Source organism: Podarcis muralis, chromosome 7 (genome assembly GCF_964188315.1).
Source record: "Podarcis muralis chromosome 7, rPodMur119.hap1.1, whole genome shotgun sequence".
Lineage (NCBI taxonomy): Eukaryota > Metazoa > Chordata > Lepidosauria > Squamata > Lacertidae > Podarcis > Podarcis muralis.
The window spans coordinates 16,785,621-16,806,285 of record NC_135661.1 but is presented as its reverse complement, the minus strand read 5'-3'; the positions used below and the strand labels follow the sequence as shown (position 1 = coordinate 16,806,285).

General features: G+C 48.5%; 1 protein-coding gene across 4 annotated transcripts in view; it reads right to left on the bottom strand.

The window, feature by feature from the left end:
- MEGF6 (multiple EGF like domains 6) overlaps nucleotides 1-19,086 on the bottom strand; it is a 213,010-nt gene extending 193,924 nt beyond the window's left edge. For all 4 annotated transcript variants that reach the window (XM_028740972.2, XM_028740975.2, XM_028740974.2 and 1 more), the window contains exons 1-3: nucleotides 18,309-19,086; nucleotides 9,819-9,953; nucleotides 1,024-1,133 (exon numbers count right to left, since the gene is read on the bottom strand). In XM_028740972.2, the coding sequence (XP_028596805.2) occupies nucleotides 1,024-1,133; nucleotides 9,819-9,953; nucleotides 18,309-18,400 (337 nt within the window). In that variant the 5' untranslated portion in view covers nucleotides 18,401-19,086. The remainder of the gene's footprint in view (nucleotides 1-1,023; nucleotides 1,134-9,818; nucleotides 9,954-18,308) is intronic.
- Nucleotides 19,087-20,665: the final 1,579 nt, after the last annotated feature.

Sequence of the window (20,665 nt, the reverse complement as noted above, 5' to 3'; positions counted from 1 at the left end):
GATGCCCTCATAAGGCTCCCACCCTCTCTGAGAAGACCTCTTTGGTCCTCCACACTATCACCACCTCCCATTCATTTGCTCTGTGTTCCTTTGAGCGCATACAACTGCTCAGAGATTCAGCAAATGTTTGGTCCCTCTGCTCTGCCACACACAGAGAGAATTTGTATTTGCTACCCTGTTGTTAAGAAGCACGACACGCTTTGCACTGGGCCAGCAGGGGTGTTCGCACACCACACAATCTGCATGCACAAACGTTACGGTTGCTCACCTACACCGTCCTACGAGGGTGCACTCTGCACGCCTGGGTCGCCGAGGTGTGCAAATCAACAAATGTACACACTTGCCCACGTGCAGGAACAACTCATACCTGTTGTAAGCCACCTTGGATATCATCAAAAGACAAGGCCTAAATCACGAGCATATGCATGTATCTCTCTGAGTTTCTGTATGTGCAGAGCTGGGAGGGACCACAAGGTCCTCTGGTCCAGGGGCATCTTACCCATAGAGGCTAGTGGCACAAGACGCCAAGTTCTGGAGGGTGCCAGGGAAGAGGCAGAGGCTGGACGTGGCACCTCCCAACATCAGCTCGCCACCTTCGCCCACCTCCACCATGCTGCGCTGAAGCAGCACCACGCCATGCCCAGAGCCTCCGTCAGCCATGGCCACCGCAGCACGAAGCAGTCAGCTGAGCCAGGAGCCACCGCGTCCAGCCTCCACCTCTTCCCCGCCGGAGGAGTTGCCCTCCAGCCACTGCCCGCCTCCTCCAGCCCCTCAAAACTGGGCGTGTCACCGGCAGTGCCGTCCTCCCTAAAAAGGTTGGCAACTCTGGGAAATGGGGGGGGGGCAGATAGCACCAGATATGCTTAAGACGTCCCTGGTCTAGTCCAACCCACCTACAATGCAGGAAATCTTTTGCCCAGCGTGGGGCTCGAACCCACATCCCTGAGGTTAAGAGTCCCATGCTCTACCGACTGAGCTATCCCAGGTGGCAAAACATGGCAGGATGAAGGAGAGCCCACTTACGATAAAGGCAGCCTGCGTCCTCTCCAAACTGAGACCATCCCGGGCAGCACCTGTACACTGTCTGGTACTGCATGCTGTAGAGTTGCCTGTTGTCCATGTAATACACCATCCTGAGAAAAGAAAACATTAAAACAAGCAGTGTTATATGTTACTGCAACTGGAGGTTACAGCCACATAATTCAGCAGAAATCAGATGCAGAAAGTTGCGCCCAGTGTTCGTCCTACTCTGAGTAGACCTGTTGAACATTAATGGAGGCAAATTAGCTCTGTCTATTAATTTCAGTGAGTCTGCTCTAACATTGGCTGCAACCCAGAGCAATCAAGCCATTGCAAATAGGAAGCAACATAGGAAGCTGCCTTATCAGACCAAAGGTTCATCTGGGCCAATAATGTTTACACTGACTGGCAGCGGATCTCCAGGTTTTCAGACAGGAATCTTCCCCAGCCTTACCAGGATCAACTTTCACTGTGCAACCAGAATTTCTCAGTATGTGATTGACTCCCACCCAAAAAAACAACCCAGTGGAAGTCTGTAAGCGACCAAAAATACAGGTGAAAAAAATACGTTCACGTCACATATAATTAAGACTCCAGCTGAGTTAGTCTAACTTCATTGTTTGACCATTGTGGTGGTTTTAACATATGTTTTCAACACATCCCATTGGCAAGAGATGAAACACAACTAGCTGTAAAAGCCCACAGAATGACTGCATGTATTCGAGTGTTGCACTCACACACACTTTCCTGCATAGCAGAAAATGCCAGGTGTATCCATTAAAAAAAAAAAAATTTAAGTGTCCAGACAAATCCTGGTTACTTAGTGCTTTTAATTCACAAAGAAACCAAATCATAAAAACATAGATTGGTACAACTGTTGCCCTAAGGGTGACCCAGCCGAACTCCTTGCAATGCCGGGCAAATGATCAGGGTTGTATCCAACTCAGTTCCACTCAAAGTAGACTCAATGACATTAAGGAGCCCAAGTTAGCCACGCCCATTAACTTCAAAAGGTCTACTCTGAGTAGGGCTAGCATGGGGAACAAGCCTTAAGGCATAACCCAGCTTCATCCAAATGTACAACATCTCCAGTCTAGTTTTGCAAGGAGGAAAAGAGAAATAAAACGGGGTGGTGGAAAACACGAAAATATTTTACCCATTTCAGCCAAGCATGGAGAAAGCAATCAGGGCCCAGATGTGTCTGGGAAAGCAATATCCAGTCATTAGACAGCAAAACAGCTCGCAAACTGGCAAAAAGCCCAACTGGGTTGCGTGCTGCCAAAAAGACTCCCTTCTCCATTGTGCTCAAAACAGATATTGCTTTCAACGTCACGCAATCGTCTTTTTAAAAAATCCGCAGGTTTAATATAAGTGATGGAGCAGATGGCCTGCAAGGAAAGCATGCCGAGGTTCGAAAAAAAAATGAATGAAAACTCGTTGTTACATTCCCTCCACGGTTAACAGTTCGCATCAAGAGGGGTGTGCGGGTTGTTTAGAACCAGGAGAAATTATTTTGGCTTCGAGAAACTCTCCTAAGTGACAAGTGACTTCTTCCCAAGCTGTTTACGCACAGGAGGTAGGAGGACCTAACAAGACCTTTGCTGGATCAGGCCAGTGGCCCTTCTAGCCCAGCATCCTGTTCTTACAGGGCCCAACCAAATGCCCCTGGTAAGCCTGCAAGCAGGACTTGGGCACAACAGCACATATCCCCACTTGGAATTTCCAGGACCTAGTATTCAAAGTCATACTCCGTCTAACAGTGGAGGTAGAACATAGCCAGCATAGCTAGTCACCATTAATAGCCTTGCCCTCCATGAATTTGGCTAATCCCAAGGGTCATCTAGTCCAAATGGCTGCGATTCAGGAATCACAGCTGAAGAATCCCTGACAGATGGCTTTTCCCATCAGATAATTCTTCCTAATATTTAGTTGGAACCTCCTTTTTTGCAACGTGAATTGATTTGGATCCTACCCTTTGGAGCATCAGAAAACAAGTTTGCTCCATGTCATGGAAGGAGGAGGAGGAGGAGGAGGAGGAGGAGGAGGAGGAGGAGAAGGAGAAGGAGAAGAAGCAGCAGCATTTGGATTTGATATCCCACTTTATCACTACCCTAAGGAGTCTCAAAGCAGCTAACATTCTCCTTTCCCTTCCTCCCCCACAACAAACACCCTGTGAGGTGAGTGAGGCTGAGAGACTTCAGAGAAGTGTGACTAGCCCAAGGTCACCCAGCAGCTGCATGTGGAGAAGCGGGGAATCGAACCCGGTTCACCAGATTACGAGTCCACCACTCTTAACCACTACACCACACTGGATTTGGGAGGGACCCCCCCCCTCCCAAATCCTAGAAATGGATAAATGTTAGGATTTTGATTTGTTGGGATATGGATGAAAAGTGCAAGCTGCATAACTGCAAGGAATCCCTGGCAAAAGGGGTTGATGGTCCCTCAGAGAGGAATCCTTTGGCCTGGGGAGACAGATGTATCCCAGGTGATGGGGGGTGTTTGAGGTGACAGGAAAAAGAGAGTTTTGGAGCAAGAGGTTCTGGGAAGAAGGCAGCAGAAGAAAGACTGGGGTCCATCTTGGGCAGGTTGGCTGAAGGCTACCTGCACTGCTGTGGGGGACAACCCCCTCGTAATATGGCCACGCTGTAAGATATGGACCCCCTCCATGCAGACTGAAGGTGTAAATAGGCAAATAAACCGTATTTCTTATGGCTATGAAAGTCTCCACTGTGTCTCAGTCTTCCAAAGATACACAGACCCAGGGGTGGTGGTCTAGAACCCCATGGACTCTTGCCACTGCTCGGAAGAGAGAGGAGGAAAAACCCAACTTTTGTATCCCTCCATCTTCCACGCCACGGCCCTTCAGATATTTGAAGACGGCTATCGGATCACCTCTCAGGCTTCTCTTCTCCAACTGGAACTTTGGTTAGACTTTGCATATGGCAGCACCCAACATGCAACAGGAAGGCCAAGGTGCCCTGCTGCAATCTGACAGGTTTGGTTTCTGACCCGGGTAGCACAGCTAGAGGCACAGTGTGGGAGCGGCCAGTTGGCAGAAGAATCCACCTAAGAAGGATTCCCCGCAAGGAGGAGAACTATCAGGCAATGCGGTTTCAAAGAGGGATGCCAATAAAAGCTCATGTTGGCTGGCCCAATAAAAATTAATATGGCTCCTTATTGCATTGAGAACTAAGCTGGAGAAAAATAGCCCTACTTAACAGGACCCAGAGGAGGGGGGAGAGGAAGGGCAGGTGGAACCACTCTGGCCGTCTTGCTCTGGGCTTGGCAGAAAATGCTGCTCTCGTCTCCAGAGCCCGCCGTTGTTCCAGGATGGAGGAGGTCAGGAATTCTACCTTCCAGATATGTGTTGCTCACAGGATGGAGAGGGAGAGGGAGAGAATGTGGGTGCACACAGTTCCTTAAAAGCCATTCAGGCCAGCTTGAGCACTTTGGCTACAGGCAGACTTTTTTCAGACCTTTGTCTTTTGACCCAGAGTCAGCTACAGGTTTTGAGGGCCTTGGGGCAAGAGACCCCCAGCTCCCCCTAGCCCTGAGCAGCTCCCCCATCCAGCGGCATAGGAAGGGGGGCAGTGGAGGCGGTCCGCCCCAGGTGTCATCCTTAAGGGGGGTGACAAAATCCCCCCATGGCGGATCACTACGCTGCCCCCTTGGGCACTGATCACCACACCGATTGCCCCCAATGGGTGCTGATTGCCTCCCTGGGTGACGATTGCTGCGCCAATCAGCCCCCTGGGCGGCTCGCCCCGCCCCCGCCCCCCCGCTGCTGCTGTGAGATTTCTGTTCTCATCCTGAAGCAAAGTTCTTAACCCGAGGTACTATTTCTGGGTTAGCAGAGTCTGCAACCTGAAGCGTCTTTAGCCTGAAGTGTCTGTAACCCGAGGTACCACTGTATATATATTTAATGGGTATGTTTTGAACACTGTATTGGGCTTCATTCATAAATTTGATGCACGTCAGAGAAAGGGCTATTAATAAATTTATTGTTGTTCCTAATGTTAAAGACTACAGTGGTACCTCGGGTTACATACGCTTCAGGTTACAGACTCCGCTAACTCAGAAATAGTACCTCGGGTTAAGAACTTTGCTTCAGGATAAGAACAGAAACTGGGTGGCAGCGGCGCAGCGGCAGCAGGAGGCCCCATTAGCTAAAGTGGTGCTTCAGGTTAAGAACAGTTTCAGGTTAAGAACAGACCTCCGGAACAAATTAAGTACTTAACCCGAGGTACCACTGTACTGTGATCATCTGGCATCTAAGGAAGTCCAGCTCTCTCAAAATGCTAAGAAGCTCCTCTCACTATCCTAGCTCATTTCATTGAAGACTGGATGGCCCTCTGTTGGGTTCCTTCCTATAATTTTACGACAGAGGGGTCTGGAGGGGCACAGACCTGAAGCTCCCCACATTTGGTCTAAAGTTACATAACTGCATACTCCTGGAATGACAAGGCAAAATCAGTCGTGATAGTTGCCTGCCAAAAATTAAAACATTAAATAATGTGTGACTTCTTCCAGAACTGCCAACGTGGTGCGTGCCCTTTGCCTGCCATTTTGCAACCCCTGCTTGGGCCATGCCCATGGCTAAGTGCCCCTGTTGTCCAATCTTCGTCACACAACTGCTTATAACCAAAAAAAAAGTGGAGCAGCTGCCGTGCCTCCCTGGTCCCATCAAGGAAATCCGCAATGCTGCAGCCAAGCTCCCGATTCATCTGCTTCCACAGCCCAGTGTTGGCCAATTGAAACAGCTCCAGAAGCCAACACAGAGGCCAGGAAACATACTTTGCATGATATGAACCATACACGGCGGAGCTATGAGCTTTCACTCCCAAGGATTATTGATAGATGGGCTGCAACCTTTGACTGGTTGAACTGGTAGATCAGCCAACTAATATTTTAAGTTGATTAACAGGGGGGCAGCAAGTCACAGTCATAACTGTTGATTAGTAACACTCACACTCATTTATTAGTGTTTTTAAATGCTCTTTTGGTTCAAGTGAGTTCTGAAGGATTATCATGAGCCCAGCTGCAAACTTTGACTGCTTTAACTGGTAGATCAGCCAACTATTATTTTAAGGTTGATTAACATGGGTAATGCAAGTGAAATACATGCTTGTTGATTAATATTTTCAAAAGCTGTTGTGGTTCTGGTGTGTTATCAGCAATAGGGAAGGATAAAGAAATGAAAAGGTCTTCACCCACAGGTGCTGCCTCAGATAACAGAGTTATCTGAAGACAACTTCAGATATAGAGATATGCTAGTTGGCACATGTATTTAAGCTTATATATCTTATTAAAAACTTGCACTAAAAAGAAAATATAGCCTCCTGATGTTCAGCTGAAATCTAGCCCAACTCAAGCTCAGTAATAACACAGGGAAGTTCACAGAAGTGTTGAGCTGGAAGGCAGTGGCGAAGCTGCATTCTTGGGCACTGGGGACAGAGAGCAGGTGGGGGCGTGGCTGGCGTGCACCCCGGGGGTGTGGCAAGCATCCTGGGAGTGTGGCATGCTGCCCAGGGGCATGGTGTCGTCCGTCCTGGGGGCATGGCGGCAGCCTGTGGGGGCATGGTGCCCGTCACGATGGGGGTGCATGGTGCATGTCCCGGGGGCGGCCGCAATGGTACCCCCCTCCCCAATGGTGCCGGGGCGGTGCGCTCCCCCTGCCCCCCGTTCCTCCACCAGTGCTGAAAGGGACCATGAGGGTCATCTAGTCCAACCCCTGGCAATACAGGAATCTTTTCTGTAGAAAAGCCAGTGTGGTGTAGTGGTTAAGAGCGGTAGTCTCGTAATCTGGGGAACCGGGTTCGCGTCTCCGCTCCTCCACATGCAGCTGCTGGGTGACCTTGGGCCAGTCACACTTCTGTGAAGTCTCTCAGCCCCACTCACCTCACAGAGTGTTTGTTGTGGGGGAGGAAGGGAAAGGAGAATGTTAGCCGCTTTGAGATTCCTGAAGGGGAGTGAAAGGCGGGATATCAAATCCAAACTCTTCTCTTCTTCTTCTTCTTTTACCTAACGTGGGGCTCAAACCCACAACCTTGAAATTATGACTGAGACAGCTCTTGAGTTGCCTTACACCGTCAGACCGTAAGCCCATCTAGCTCAGCACAGTGGAAGTTGGTCCATTTTGGCAAACGGGGCACCAACCTCATACTGCTCTTAGTCAGCCCCTACCAGCCTGCCTTCTTCTCTTAGCCCAAGAGGCCGCACGATCTCTCAGCTTCCACTTCCTCCCTCACGTCAGAGTTGCCCCTTGTAGAACTCAGCAGGAGAAGGATAGGGGTCAAAACTGGAATTACCGTATTTTTTGCTCTATAAGACTCACTTTTCCCCTCCTAAAAAGTAAGGGGAAATGTGTGTGCGTCTTATGGAGCGAATGCAGGCTGCGCAGCTATCCCAGAAGCCAGAACAGGAAGAGGGATTGCTGCTTTCGCTGCACAGAGATCCCTCTTGCTGTTCTGGCTTCTGAGATTCAGAATATTTTTTTTCTTGTTTTCCTCCTCCAAAAACTAAGTGCGTCTTGTGGTCTGGTGCGTCTTATAGAGCGAAAAATACGGTAATTGGCTCTGGTGCCACCTACTGTTGGGCTCCCTGCCTGCCACCCTACCAGTCTCAATGGGCCCTGGCCACTGCTGATCATCTACACTGACCCGCAGCTGCTCTCCAGGATTTCACGCACAGAACACTCCCTGGGTTGAATATGGGACCCTTCTGCATGCAAAGTAGATGCCCTACCACCAAGTTATAGCCCTTTTCTATACCGAGTCAGTCCATTGGTCCATAAGTAGCTCAGTATTGCCGGCAGTGATTGGCTCTCCAGGGTTTCAGGCAAACCCTACTGGAGTTGCCAGGATTCTCCCGTGGGCTTCCAGGAGGGAGAAAAAGTGACCGAGAAGGAACTGTTGAGATGGGCAGTGAGCTCCCCCACCCCCAAATTTCCATGACAAAATGGGGGGGTTAATGTTTCAGCCACGTTCCAGCCACACAAACACAGTTAAAATATTGATAGCACAGCCTCTGTCTTGGGGGCAAGACCCCTGCCTATTTGCTTATGTAACTCTTGCAAAATAATATACACAGCAATGGTATAACCTGGGATTTACTACCACTTTACCGAGTTGTCGTGCTCTGACTTGACAGTAAGCACAAACCCCTCTGACTCTGCGTGCCAAAAACGTGCATGTTTTTCAAGCCAGGAAGAGAGCAGCTAGAGTCTCACGGAGAAGAGAAGAGAGATTGTGTTTATGCCTCCTGATTTACAATGTTAAAAAGAGGGGATGGAGGGAGATTCATCGCATGAGCGCGAGCCGAACATTTGCAAGACGGAGGATTCTGAGCCTTTGAAGTGCTGTAGCAGCAGCAGCAGCAGACAAAGCCCCTCACATTTCAAAGTGTCCTCTCTGCACCAGACAAAGACACAGACTTTGAGACCAAAAGAAGAAATAAATCAGTAAGTTCAGCCTTACTGGTGGACAGCTCTCCATCAGCAAGGTAATTGCTGACAATTACAGGCTGCAAGGGATTCCTTAAATACAAGACAGGAATTTCTTTAAAAAAGAAAGGAAGGAAGGAGCTGTCTTCATTTCTTTCAGGGACACAGGGTTGCACCCAACATTAGTCCTCTTTAAAGTGAACCCACTGAAACTGATAGACATGAATCTACTCTGAGTAGAGATGCAAGAAGCCATCATTTTCTGTTTCTGTATTTGTTGCATGCAGCACTGTCTCCATTCCACTGCAGTTCATCTGCTGTCCAAAACTGCATTATTCATCTTGCTGCCCAAGAGGTAAAATTAAATAATCCAGAACTAGATGGACCAATGGTTTGATTTTTGTGTACAGCAGGGGTGGGGAGCCCCTCCAGATGTTGCTGAACTCCAGCTCCCATCAGCCCCAGCCTGCAGGGCCAATGGTCAGGGATGAAGATGGGAGTTGTGGTCCCAAAACATCTGCAGGCACAAAGGTTAGCCAGCCCAGCTGTAAGCAGCTTCATATATTTATACTGTGTTGTGTCCAAGGTTAGTCCTACTCAGGCCACATCTGCACCATACATTTAACACAGTATGACACCAGTTTAAGGACGTCTTCCCTCCCAAAAAATAATAATCTGGAAGCTGTAGTTTAAGAGTCCTGTGGGTTGTTAGAAGACCCCTCTTTCTCTCACAGAGCTACAATTCCCAGAGTGATTTAACCATCAATCTTCCCCCAAAACTCTGGGAATTGCAGCTCTGTAAGGGAAATAGGGATCTCCTAACAATTCTCAGTGCCTGGGCTTTTTTTCCAGCCGGAACTCAGTTCCGGCACCTCTTAGGTGGGCGCCATTGCCATTAAAAGCGAACAAGGAAGGCATTCATGGTGTGTTCTGGCACCTCTTTTTTCTAGGGAAAGGAAAAAAGCACTGCTCAACACCCTTAACAAACTGCAGCTGCCAGAATTCCTTAGGGGAAGCTATTAAAGCACTGGTATAATAGTGCTTTAATTGAAGGTGTGGGTGCAGCCTCAGAGACGGCCCTATGAAATCAGTGAGCATGACTGCAATAGGCTCATTCACTTTGACGGCTGTACGCACCCCCAACTAAGTCCTACTTGCTGAAATCAGTGGGCCTAAGTTAGTCGTGTCTATTAACTTCAACGGTTCCACTCTGAACGTAACCAACCCAGAACACATCCCATTATGGTCCGGGGTGGAAAGGTTGCTCCACCAAGCTTTCAAGATGCGGGCAACGTAGCAATTGGAAAGAGCAACCAAACAAATACGGGAGACCCAGCGCAGTGATGGTACGTACCTCCGTTCATAGCCCAAGCACCATGGATGCCCTCGACAACTTGGATTCCACACTTTAACCAACCGAGAGAAGGAGCTGATGCGTGGCTGTCGGTGACTGACCATTGCGAGTTGTTGCTCTGCACAGACGTTTGGCCTGGAGGGAATAGAAAGATGTTATTTCTTTGTGCGGCTGAACAGTGGGACTTTCTTTTCAGGCACAGGGGACAAACCTGGTCCTCTAGGCTTTTTTTCACCAGCTCTCAGACTATGCTTCCTCTCCCTGGGCCACACCTCTAACTCGCTCTCCTTGATTGCTTTTGCCCGGTTGGAATACGTCCTTGATCTTTGGCCATGCTTTCCTCTTGCCTGGACAGATGATGCCAAAAAGTGTGTGTAGGAACTAGCCTACCGCAGAAAGGCAAAATTTACATGTATCGCTCCCGCTACGATTCCCTCTGGCATCTGCCCCTCAGGAAAGAATGCAACCCTCTGGCTGAAAACAGGTTGTGCAGCCCTTCTTTTCAAGGTAGGCATCACGGCTGCCTTCTTTCAAAATAATTTAGGGATTGGCACACAGAGGATATGGATTGCTTAGTGATTAGGATATGAATCCCTCCCCACCACTACCACACTCACACCATTTTGGGTTGGGGGAGAGAATAACCTTTCAGGAATGCATCATTTCTTAGAATTAGCTAGCAGAATAATGCAAGAAAACACGATGCAAGTGAAATTGAGGGATGGAAATGGATCCAATATCAGTCCTATCTGAAAATAATTTGTTGTATCCACCTAATTCCTCCTGTTGTCTTTGTCCATGGAGTTTTCTTGGCAGGGATACTGGAGTGGCTTGACGGTTCCTGATCCAGGTGGTAGGATTGCCAGAAGAAATATCAACAACTTCAGATATGCAGATGACACAACCATGATGGAAGAAAGTGAGGAGGAATTAAAGAACCTTTTAATGAGGATGAAAGAGGAGAGCACAAAATATGGTCTGAAGCTCAACATCAAAAAAACGAAGATCATGGCCACTGGTCCCATCACCTCCTGGCAAATAGAAGGGGAAGAAATGGAGGCAGTGAGAGATTTTACTTTCTTAGGTTCCATGATCACTGCAGATGGTGACAGCAGTCACAAAATTAAAGACGTCTGCTTCTTGGGAGAAAAGCAATGACAAACCTAGACAGCATCTTGAGAAGTAGAGACGTCACCTTGCCAACAAAGGCCCATGTAGTCAAAGCTATGGTTTTCCCAGTAGTGATGTATGGAAGTGAGAGCTGGACCATAAAGAAGGCTGATTGCCGAAGAATTGATGCTTTTGAATTCTGGTGCTGGAGGAGACTCTTGAGAGTCCCATGGACTGCAAGAAGATCAAACCTCTCCATTCTTAAGGAAATCAGCCCTGAGTGCTCACTGGAAGGACAGATCCTGAAGCTGAGGCTCCAATACTTTGGCCACCTCACGAGAAGAGAAGACCCCCTGGAAAAGACCCTGATGCTGGGAAAGATTGAGGGCACAAGGAGAAGGGGACGACAAGAGGACGAGATGGTTGGATATTGTTCTCGAAGCCAGCAGAATGAGTTTGACCAAACTGCGGGAGGCAGTGGAAGACAGGCGTGCCTGGTGTGCTCTGGTCCATGGGATCACGAAGAGTCAGACACGACTAAACGACTAAACAACAACAATTCCTCCTGAATGGTCCTATGTTAGTTGCTCCCATTCATTTCGGTGCATCTGCTCTTACTAATGCTGGATTCGACCCAGGTTCCAACCCCCACCCCCTGCCTCTCAATATAAAGACTGTCCGCTCTCTCCTTGTTCCTATTTCCCACCTGCTTTTTGCTAGCTGGAAAACTGCAAAGCCACTGACGTGTGGGAATGTGGCCCTCGGGATCCAAGAAAGTCCCCCACTGTGGCTCTAACTACTACACCAGCATCCCAGCCACTCTAGGTGAGGAAACGCCGATCCTACGGACATTGCACAAGTCACGTTTGGCTCTCCGGGATTCCATAACCCCCAAACAGAAATGTTTGTTTACAGCCAGGCTAATTTTGTTCTTCATTCAGCTAAAACCGTGTCCTGAGAGTGAAATCTATTGTCTCCAGGGAAGCTGGAATGGAGAGGCAGGATGTGCTAAGCTAAATCAAGAGCTCATCAAAAGAAGTGTTCCAGTCAGTGATGATGAGTTAAGCTAACAGGGCTAGATTAAAGGCTGCAAGGGAGCCTCAGGATAAAACCTATGTGTGTGGGGAGGGGGGGAATCCTCCCCACCTGTCTCTACTTTACCGGGACGTGCAGAGATAAACGCTGTCCTGGGCTGGGCTGCAGATCCGCCAACTTTTGCTTTCAGAGCTTTTGGCAGGTGAAGTTGAAAGGCTTTGGGTCGCAGCCAACACTAGCCCTACTCAGAGCAGACCTGTCGACATTAATGGATCTAAAGTTGTCGTGTCCATTAATTTCAAAGGGCTCGTTCCAAGTAGGTCCAGCATTGGACCTTTTAAGTATATCCAAAATAGAGCAGAGCTTTGCTTCCTTTAAAACAAAAAAACAAAAACAAACCTAAGGACAAAAAGGTGTTCCTGAGAGTACAGAGAGTACTTTTACAGTGGTACCTCGGGTTACATATGCTTCAGGTTACATACGCTTCAAGTTACAGACTCTGCTAACCCAGAAATAGTGCTTCAGGTTAAGAACTTTGCTTCAGGATGAGAACAGAAATCATGCTCCAGCAGCGCGGCAGCAGCAGGAGGCCCCATTAGCTAAAGTGATACCTCAGGTTAAGAACAGTTTCAGGTTAAGAACGGACCTCCAGAACGAATTAAGTACGTAACCAGGGGTACCACTGTACTCCCATTCTGAGCACATCAAACATTTGATTGAGCGCATCCATTTGGCAATTGGATCGCTGAGGACCCAAACATGCAAACTGCCTTTGTACTGAGCCAGAGCATCCATGCAGTATTATCTTTGCTGACTGCCAGGGTCTGAGGCAGGGGTCTTCCCCAGAATTACCTGGAGATGCCGGGGATTGAACCGGGACCTCCTGCATGCAAAGCAGATGCTGTTACCGTGAGCTACGGCTCCTTAATGGAACACACAGCATTCACTTCAAGTTAGACCACTGGCCCATTGAGCCAATATTATCCATTCTGAGTAGCAGCAGCTCTCCAAGACCCCAAGAGAGAGAAGACCGTCTGCCATTATCTGCTCTCCCAGCTCCTTTAATTGAACCACACCACCCCTCCCTTTCTTGAGCCACACAGTTGACCAAAGAGTACAAATCCAAATGTCCATATATCAGGGATTCCAACTGCACAGTCTATGGATGTCTAACCAGAAGTCCCATTGAGTTCAATGGGCCAGGTAAGGGTGTTTAGGCAGAAAGGCAGGTATGTTTTGTTGCTGCTGTTGTTTGGCAACAGGGAAACCTTCCACAGCAAATCATCCTACAGCACCCAATTTATCTTCTCCCTACAGTGGACTAGAATACTCAGACCAGCCTTTGCCAGCCAGGTGTGCTCCAGATGTTTCAGACTACAACTCCCATCAACCCCAGCCAATCTGATAAACCTCCAGGTGTAGTGCAAAACATCTGGAGGGCACCAGGTTGACAAAGGCCGATGGAGATTTGTGGTGAGCCAATCCAAAGGGCAATAAATCCACTTGAATCCAAGCCTTCTGGGGTTTGACTGGGTTGTAATTCCGGCTACAGCAACGGCTTTCTCAAAATGCACTTGCACTCAACCAGCCTAGGTTATCCCTGCCTCAAGCTGCTCAGCTTATAAACTTAACGAAGGGAAAATGTCATCATGGTGGAGTCTTTCAAAGCGCATTGATGACATGATCCTGTCCCCCCGCCCTCAACCCCAACGCCTAACACACATATCCCATCACAGGGCAAACAACATATGGAGAAGATGGTCTGGATTTACTATGTTGTTCAATCCTGGTTCGGTTTACAAAGGAAAACAACGATTTCGCTGAGTCGAGAATGGCGCTCTTGGCCAGAGCTCAAGCTTGTAAGGAAACTTTCCAAAGATTCACACAGTCGTATGCTGAGTGCCAGAGCTATAAGCTTTAATTGCGAGGAGAGGAAGACAGGAGGCAAATACTGTGCTCGTAAAAAATGAGCAATCCTTTCAACTGAGCAGCGTGAACAACTTTCTCCTAATTGAGCTCTTAAGATGGCAGCCTTAAAACACACACTTCCTCGGGGTGGGGGTGGGACAACTGAAGGCCTTTCCAGAAATCCATTTTATTCTGCATTTGTGATGATTTGAGCTCACGATGGTATCAGGGCAGTTATACACAATCCCACTTCCAATACTGTTTCAGCCTGCAAGAGTTCTGGGGCAGATGTCCTGTAGCTTCCTGATAAAATCCTGCAACTTCTCATAGCACAAATGTTCAGGGTTGTTTGGGGGATGGGCAGAGAGTGTTGCTCTTTTGTTACACTGTAGGTAAAAAAAGGTAAAGCCCCCCTGGACGGTTAAGTCCTGTCAAATTTGACTATGGGGGTATCACGCTCATCTCCACTTTGAAGCCAAGGGAGCCGGCATTTGTCTGCAGACAGCTTTTCTGGGTCATGTGGCCAGCATGACTAAATGGCCAGAGCGCACAGAAACATAATTTACCTTCCTGCTGCAGGTGTACCTATTTATCTACTCGGGCTGGTATGCTTTTGAACTTCTAGGTTGACAGGAGCTGGGACTGAGCAACGGGAGCTCATCCCATCACGTGGATTCGAACTGTCGACCGTGTGATCAGCAAGCCCAAGAGGCTCAGTGGTTTAAACCACAGCACAACCCGCATCCCATGCTGCAAGATTGCCTCGCTACACAGCAACAATGCAGTAACATCGGGGAAGCCTTCCAGAACAACCGAGTGAATTGATGTGCGGGTGGTCCAACAGAAATCCACCACTATTGCTGCATAGATGGCATGTTGCAGAAGCAGTGGCATAGCGTGGGGGTGCAGGGGGGGCCGGCCGCACCGGGCGCAACATCTGGGGTTAGGGCAAATCCATGGGTTAGGGGGCGCAAATCCACAGGTTAGGGGGCGCAAATCCATGGGTTAGGGGGCGCAAATTACTTGCCTTGCCCCGGGTGCTGACAACCCACGCTACGCCACTGTGCAGAAGACACACACAAAAATGAAAACCAGTCCAAGGAGTCTGGTGGCATGTTTAAAGACTAATAACTTTACTACAGCGGAAGCTTTTGTGGACTACAGTTCACTTCTGTCAGAGTTCTACTGCAGCCCATAAAAGCTTCTAAATTTGTCTTTAAGAGGCCACAACATTAAGTGGTTGACTTTGCTACAAGAGACTAACATGACTGCCTCATGACTGTGGAACTTTCTCAGGTGGGGTGAGGGATGCTTTTTCAGCTTAAGGGCCACATTCCCTTCTGCTCCATCTTCTGAGGGCCATGTGCCAGCGGTGGGTAGAGCTAGGGGCAAAAGTGAACAGAGAAATCCATGTGAATTTTGCCTTTGTACAGTAGTTCACACACACAAACAGCCTGTCCTCTATCCAAGCAATCAGGAACAATTATCAGAGTTCAAGGGCATATTCCAGCCAGGCAAAAACACTTGGAGTCTGCAAAGCAGGGCAAGTGAGAGGCGTGCAGCCTGGGAAGATTTCCAGGGGCCAGACAGAAAGCCCTGGAGGGCCACATTTGGACCCCAGTCCCAAAGCCCTGCACCTCTGCTCTAGTGAACAGGTCCCATTGCACAGAGCGGCAATTACTTTCTGCACGCATGTGTTCTGAGTCTTTTAACAGCTGCACAGATACTCAACTGGTAGAGCTTTTCCCATGCGGGCCAGGGGAAAACGTAAGAAAAATGCTTCACCTACTGAACTGCTGCTTGGCACTAAAGTGTTGAGCGCACAGGGAGAAATGCTGGCGGCCTCCTACACTTAAAATTCCTTTGCTGGCTTGCAACGAGAGCAAGAAAAGATTATTAAAACTACCTGGGATGTCTTCTTCTTTTTTGCAAATGGAGTAGATTAGCTCTCATTCTCCTGGTGTCTTCCAGATGCACCAGCTTGGCAAAGGCTGGGAGTAGACTATCAAAATGCATTTATTATTTTATGGCGTTGCTTTCATATCCCAGCTCTTTCTCCAAGGAGCTCAAAGTGGCGCACAAAGTTCTCCCCTCCCCAATTGATCTACAGCAACCCTGGGAGATGGGTTAGGCCGTGAGTCAGTGACTGGCTCAAGGTCACCCAGTGAGCTTCATGGCCGAGTGGGGAGATTTGAACCCTGGACTCCCAGGTTCTGGGCAGAAACTCTAACCACTAACTCCACACTGTCTCTGTATTCATCTAGCCCAATACTGTGTTTAATTGGTTGCAGCTCTGAGTACTATGCACTATCCAGGTTAGGCTGGCTAACCTGTGGTACTCCAGATGTTGTTCAGATCTCATCAGTCCTCCCCATTAACCAAGCTGGCTGGGACGAATGGGAATTGGGAAGTCCAACAACATCTGGAGGACCCCACATAGACTACCTCCGATTTACAGTGGTACCTCGGGTTACATACTATTCAGGTTACATATGCTTCAGGTTACAGACTCCGCTAACCCAGAAATAGTACCTCGGGTTAAGAACTTTGCTTCAGGATAAGAACAGAAATTGTGCTCCGGCAGCGCGGCAGCAGCAGGAGGCCCCATTAGCTAAAGTGGTGTTTCAGGTTAAGAACAGTTTCAGGTTAAGAACGGACCTCCGGAACGAATGAAGTACTTAACCTGAGGTACCACTGTAAACTAATCCCCTTCCTCCGGGGGGGGGGTTGATTTTTTAAAAAATAAATACCTCATTTAACACATTTTAAGCCAGAGCAACTTAAACTAAACTTTGCAAAGGAACATGGCTGAGCGTAGAAAGTGTTGAAATCTGTATTATCTGGAAAGCCGAGGTTCGATCAAATCCCAAGGCAATAGAATTGTGGTTCTACAATATAAATGGAAATGTCTAAGTAAGAGCATTTTGCTGATTCTCTGAGTGGGGTGGGGGGTGGGGAGAGGGAGGTAAAGGTGAGTTTGAGCAGATGTGCCACTGAACAGCCCCCACTTCTGTTATCGGCAAGCATTGGGTGAACTGGTAACAGAACAACCCTATACAGGTTTACTTGGGAGGAAATGTTCCCCTAGTGCCCAAGGGAGCTTACTCCCAAGTAAGTTGGTTGGGAATCACAGCATTGCTCTCATCAAGTCTCAGTGTCACCACCTGTTAAATGGCAACAACGATAGTAACTGTTGTGCACAGATAAGCATTCCTCAAAAATATTGGGGAAAGTTCATAATGACCCTTGGTGATCATCCAAAAATTAAAACCATCTGCTCTTTCCATTGCCTGCAGCAACAAGGACTCTTGCTCCTTTAAAAAAAAAACAGTACACCAAGCAGAAATCAAACAGGTGAAGCATTTTCCTTTCTCCAGCCTAGAAAAAGCTACACCATCTGAATAATAATAATAATAATTTATTATTTATATCCCGCCCATCTGGCTGGGACTCTGGGCAGCTTCCAATAAAATACTAAAATACAATAGTCTGTTAAACATTAAAAAAATTCCCTAAACAGGGCTGCCTTCAGATGTCTTCTAAAAGTCTGGTAGTTGTTTATCTCTTTGACATCTGGTGGGAGGGTGTTCCACAGGGCGGGCGCCACTACCAAGAAGGCCCTCTGCCTGGTTCCCTGTAACTTGGCTTCTCGCAGTGAGGGAACTGCCAGAAGGCCCTCGACGCTGGACCTCAGTGTCCGGGCAGAATGATGGGGGGGGGGGCACTCCTTCAGAATTATCTTTGCCCCACGAATGATAAAAGTACAGGAGTCCAACAGGAGAAAAGAAATACAGAACCTTGCCAACCCTCATACAGTGGTACCTCGGGTTAAGTACTTAATTCATTCTTAACCTGAAACTGTTCTTAACCTGAAGCACCACTTTAGCTAATGGGGCCTCCTGCTGCTGCCGCGCTGCCGCCGCTCGATTTCTGTTCTCATCCTGAAGCAAAGTTCTTAACCTGAAGCACTATTTCTGGGTTAGCGGAGTCTGTAACCTGAAACATATGTAACCCGAGGTACCACTGTACTTAGCATTCACCATAGCACCTTAGTCATAGCAATCCACAACTATCATTAACTCAGGAATTCTTACACCAACTTTCCCAGGTAGGTCAATATTATAACCCCCCTCCAATACTGCAGATTTGGAGTGGGGGGTGGCATGGGCAGCTGCACCCCCTAGATCAAGTAAAACAATAGAAATACTTAACTGACCAATCACGTTGGTTCTGCCCCCCCTCCCAAAAAATCCTGGCTACGCCCATGGGTAGAGGGGGTGGACACGGAGGAACAGCTGCAGAGAGCAGAATCTGAATCCAGGACTTCCCACTTCACAGTCCAGTTTCTCAGCCATTATCCTTTTTCACACAGCACCCATATATAAAAGTTTTCCGCCCAGCTTTGGCCCCAATCCAAAGACAAGTTTGAATACCTACATGTTGGGCAGCAGCTTGTTCCCGTCGGCAGGGAAAAGCAGCTTGAGGACAAAGATGTAGCGGGCGAGGGCATGGATCGCCATCGCTGCCATCCTCGGCCCCACACCTCCCCCAGGATGGAGGTGCCTCCAGCAAGTTGCAGCGAAGTCACAGTTCTGGCAGGTCCCCGATTTTCGGAGGAAGGAAGTTCATTGCTACCATTTGACCCAGCCGGGTCTGTTTGTCGCTGTTCCTCCTGCTGCTGTTGTTCCTTTACAAAAGAGCACTTTTGGAACTCTCTGTCCCCCTTGCCGGGAGATAGATAGATCTGTCACCCGGGGACATTCCCTCTGGGGAGCAACCGAGTTCTCCTCTCCCTCCTCACACATCCACGGGAAAGCAAGGAGACTTAAAGGCAGAAGGCGCAAAAAACAGCTGCCCTCTCCGGTGTGCTGCAGACCAGCCTTAAAGGGCTTTGCTGAGACGGTGGCATTCGGGAGAAGCCCATGGATGGCAGGATCCGTCCAGACAAAGGGGGATGCATTCGCGAGCTCGATCCACGCTTCTTAAGGTGTAGTGTTTTTGTAGCAAAATCCAGGCACGGTGAAAGGGAGGGAGAAGGAAAAAAGCGCGCGCGCACCTTTGCTCCTTCCAAACAGGATACAATGCGCATTCCAGGGCGCCTTCACGCACAATGGGGAGAAACTCCCATTAATTCTCTCTGTGTCTCTTTCTTTCTTTCTTTCTTTGCAGAATGCGAGCTATCCCGTTGCAAGAGAAGCTGTTCTCTCCCCTCCCTCCCTCCCCTTTAAACAAGCCGCTGGATTTTGGAGACTCAAGTTAAGCAGAAAGCCATCCCACCCCACTTTTTCAGGTTCGGAGAAGGAGGAGGGGAGCCAGCTGGAAAGAGGAAGAGGATTTGGCTAGCGCGATTAATATATGTGTTTTCTTTTTGCTCGTGTTGCAAGGATCTCCGTACCAAGGTGGGAGCTTGCAACGGTGCCGCTTTCTCTCCCCCTCTTAAAATACCCAAAGAAAAGCTGGATTTAGACAAAAACCTCCCCCTCCCCACCAACTTTGTAGCCTGATCTGATTGCACGTTTACTCTGAATGAAGCTGGCAAGAGCTTGTTCCTCAGTCAGAATTGCAGAGATGGAAGGGACCTCGTGGGTCAAATAGTCCAACTGCCTGCAATGCTGGAATCTCAACCGCATGAATCTCAATATGCTGCCCACCATCCAATTTGAAACCACACCAGATCCTGCTCAGCTTTGCAAATGTGATAGCAGTTTTATGGCTGGTGTAGTGGTTAGAGAGCTGGACTAGGACCTGGGAGACCAGGGTTTGAATCCTCACTGGGCTGTGAAGCTCCCTGGGTGGCTTTAGGCCAGTCACTCACTCTCAGCCTAACCTATCTGGCAGGATTGTTGTGCAGGAGAACCACATAAGCCATCTTGAGTTCCAGGGAGGAAAATGGTGGGTTATATATTCAGGCGCTAAGCAACAAATTCTAACCCTGCTTACCCAAAAGCAACCTGCACTGGCTTCTGTAGGACTTACTTCTGAGTAGGGCATGGCTAGGACTGAACTGTTATAGACTGCAAACTTAACTTGGGATGAATTTGGGAGACTTGCTTTTGAGTAGACAGGCTCTGTAAGCAAATGGGCCAATTTAGGATTGTACCCCTGCCAGTGCAAGCTTATCAAAGCCTGCTCAAGGAGTGAGTCGATTTAGTTGTGGGTCTGCTCATAAATCCATTGAGTTCAGTGGGATCTAATTCCAGGTAAGTATAACTAGGATTGCCTCCTTAACCGGGGAAAAGGTTCAAGGTGGAATTTGGATATGTACACCTGAGAGAGCCCATAACCCACACAAAGAGAACGTAAGAGGCTGCCTTGTCCTAAGTCAGACTATTGATCCATCTAGCTTAGTACTGCCTACACTGACTGGCAGCAGCTCCCCAGAGTTTGACACAGGTGTCTCTCTGTCCTACCTCAAGATGCCAGGGACCTTCTGCATGCCAAGCAGATGCTCTTATGTGGAGCCACAGCCTTTCCCTAGTTGTAGAAGGAAGGTGTTGCGAGCAAGGAAAGGACATCTATGCCTGTGCTCATTTCTCCTCTTAAAGCTCATCTTACAAAGTTCACACAGCTGTGTTCATCAAGGGCCAGGCTGGAACCTGATGCCATTCATGCAATCAGCAATTTTGTGATATTTTTTTTAAAAAAAATAAAAGTAAACAGCAGGTGTGTGCCCCACCCACCCCTTTCCTGACTGGGACCCTGGCAGGGGGAGGTAAGGGGGCTTTAATCCTTATTCTACATGCCACACATACACACACATTGCAGTCCTGATCTGGATCAGAGCCCAGATGGCT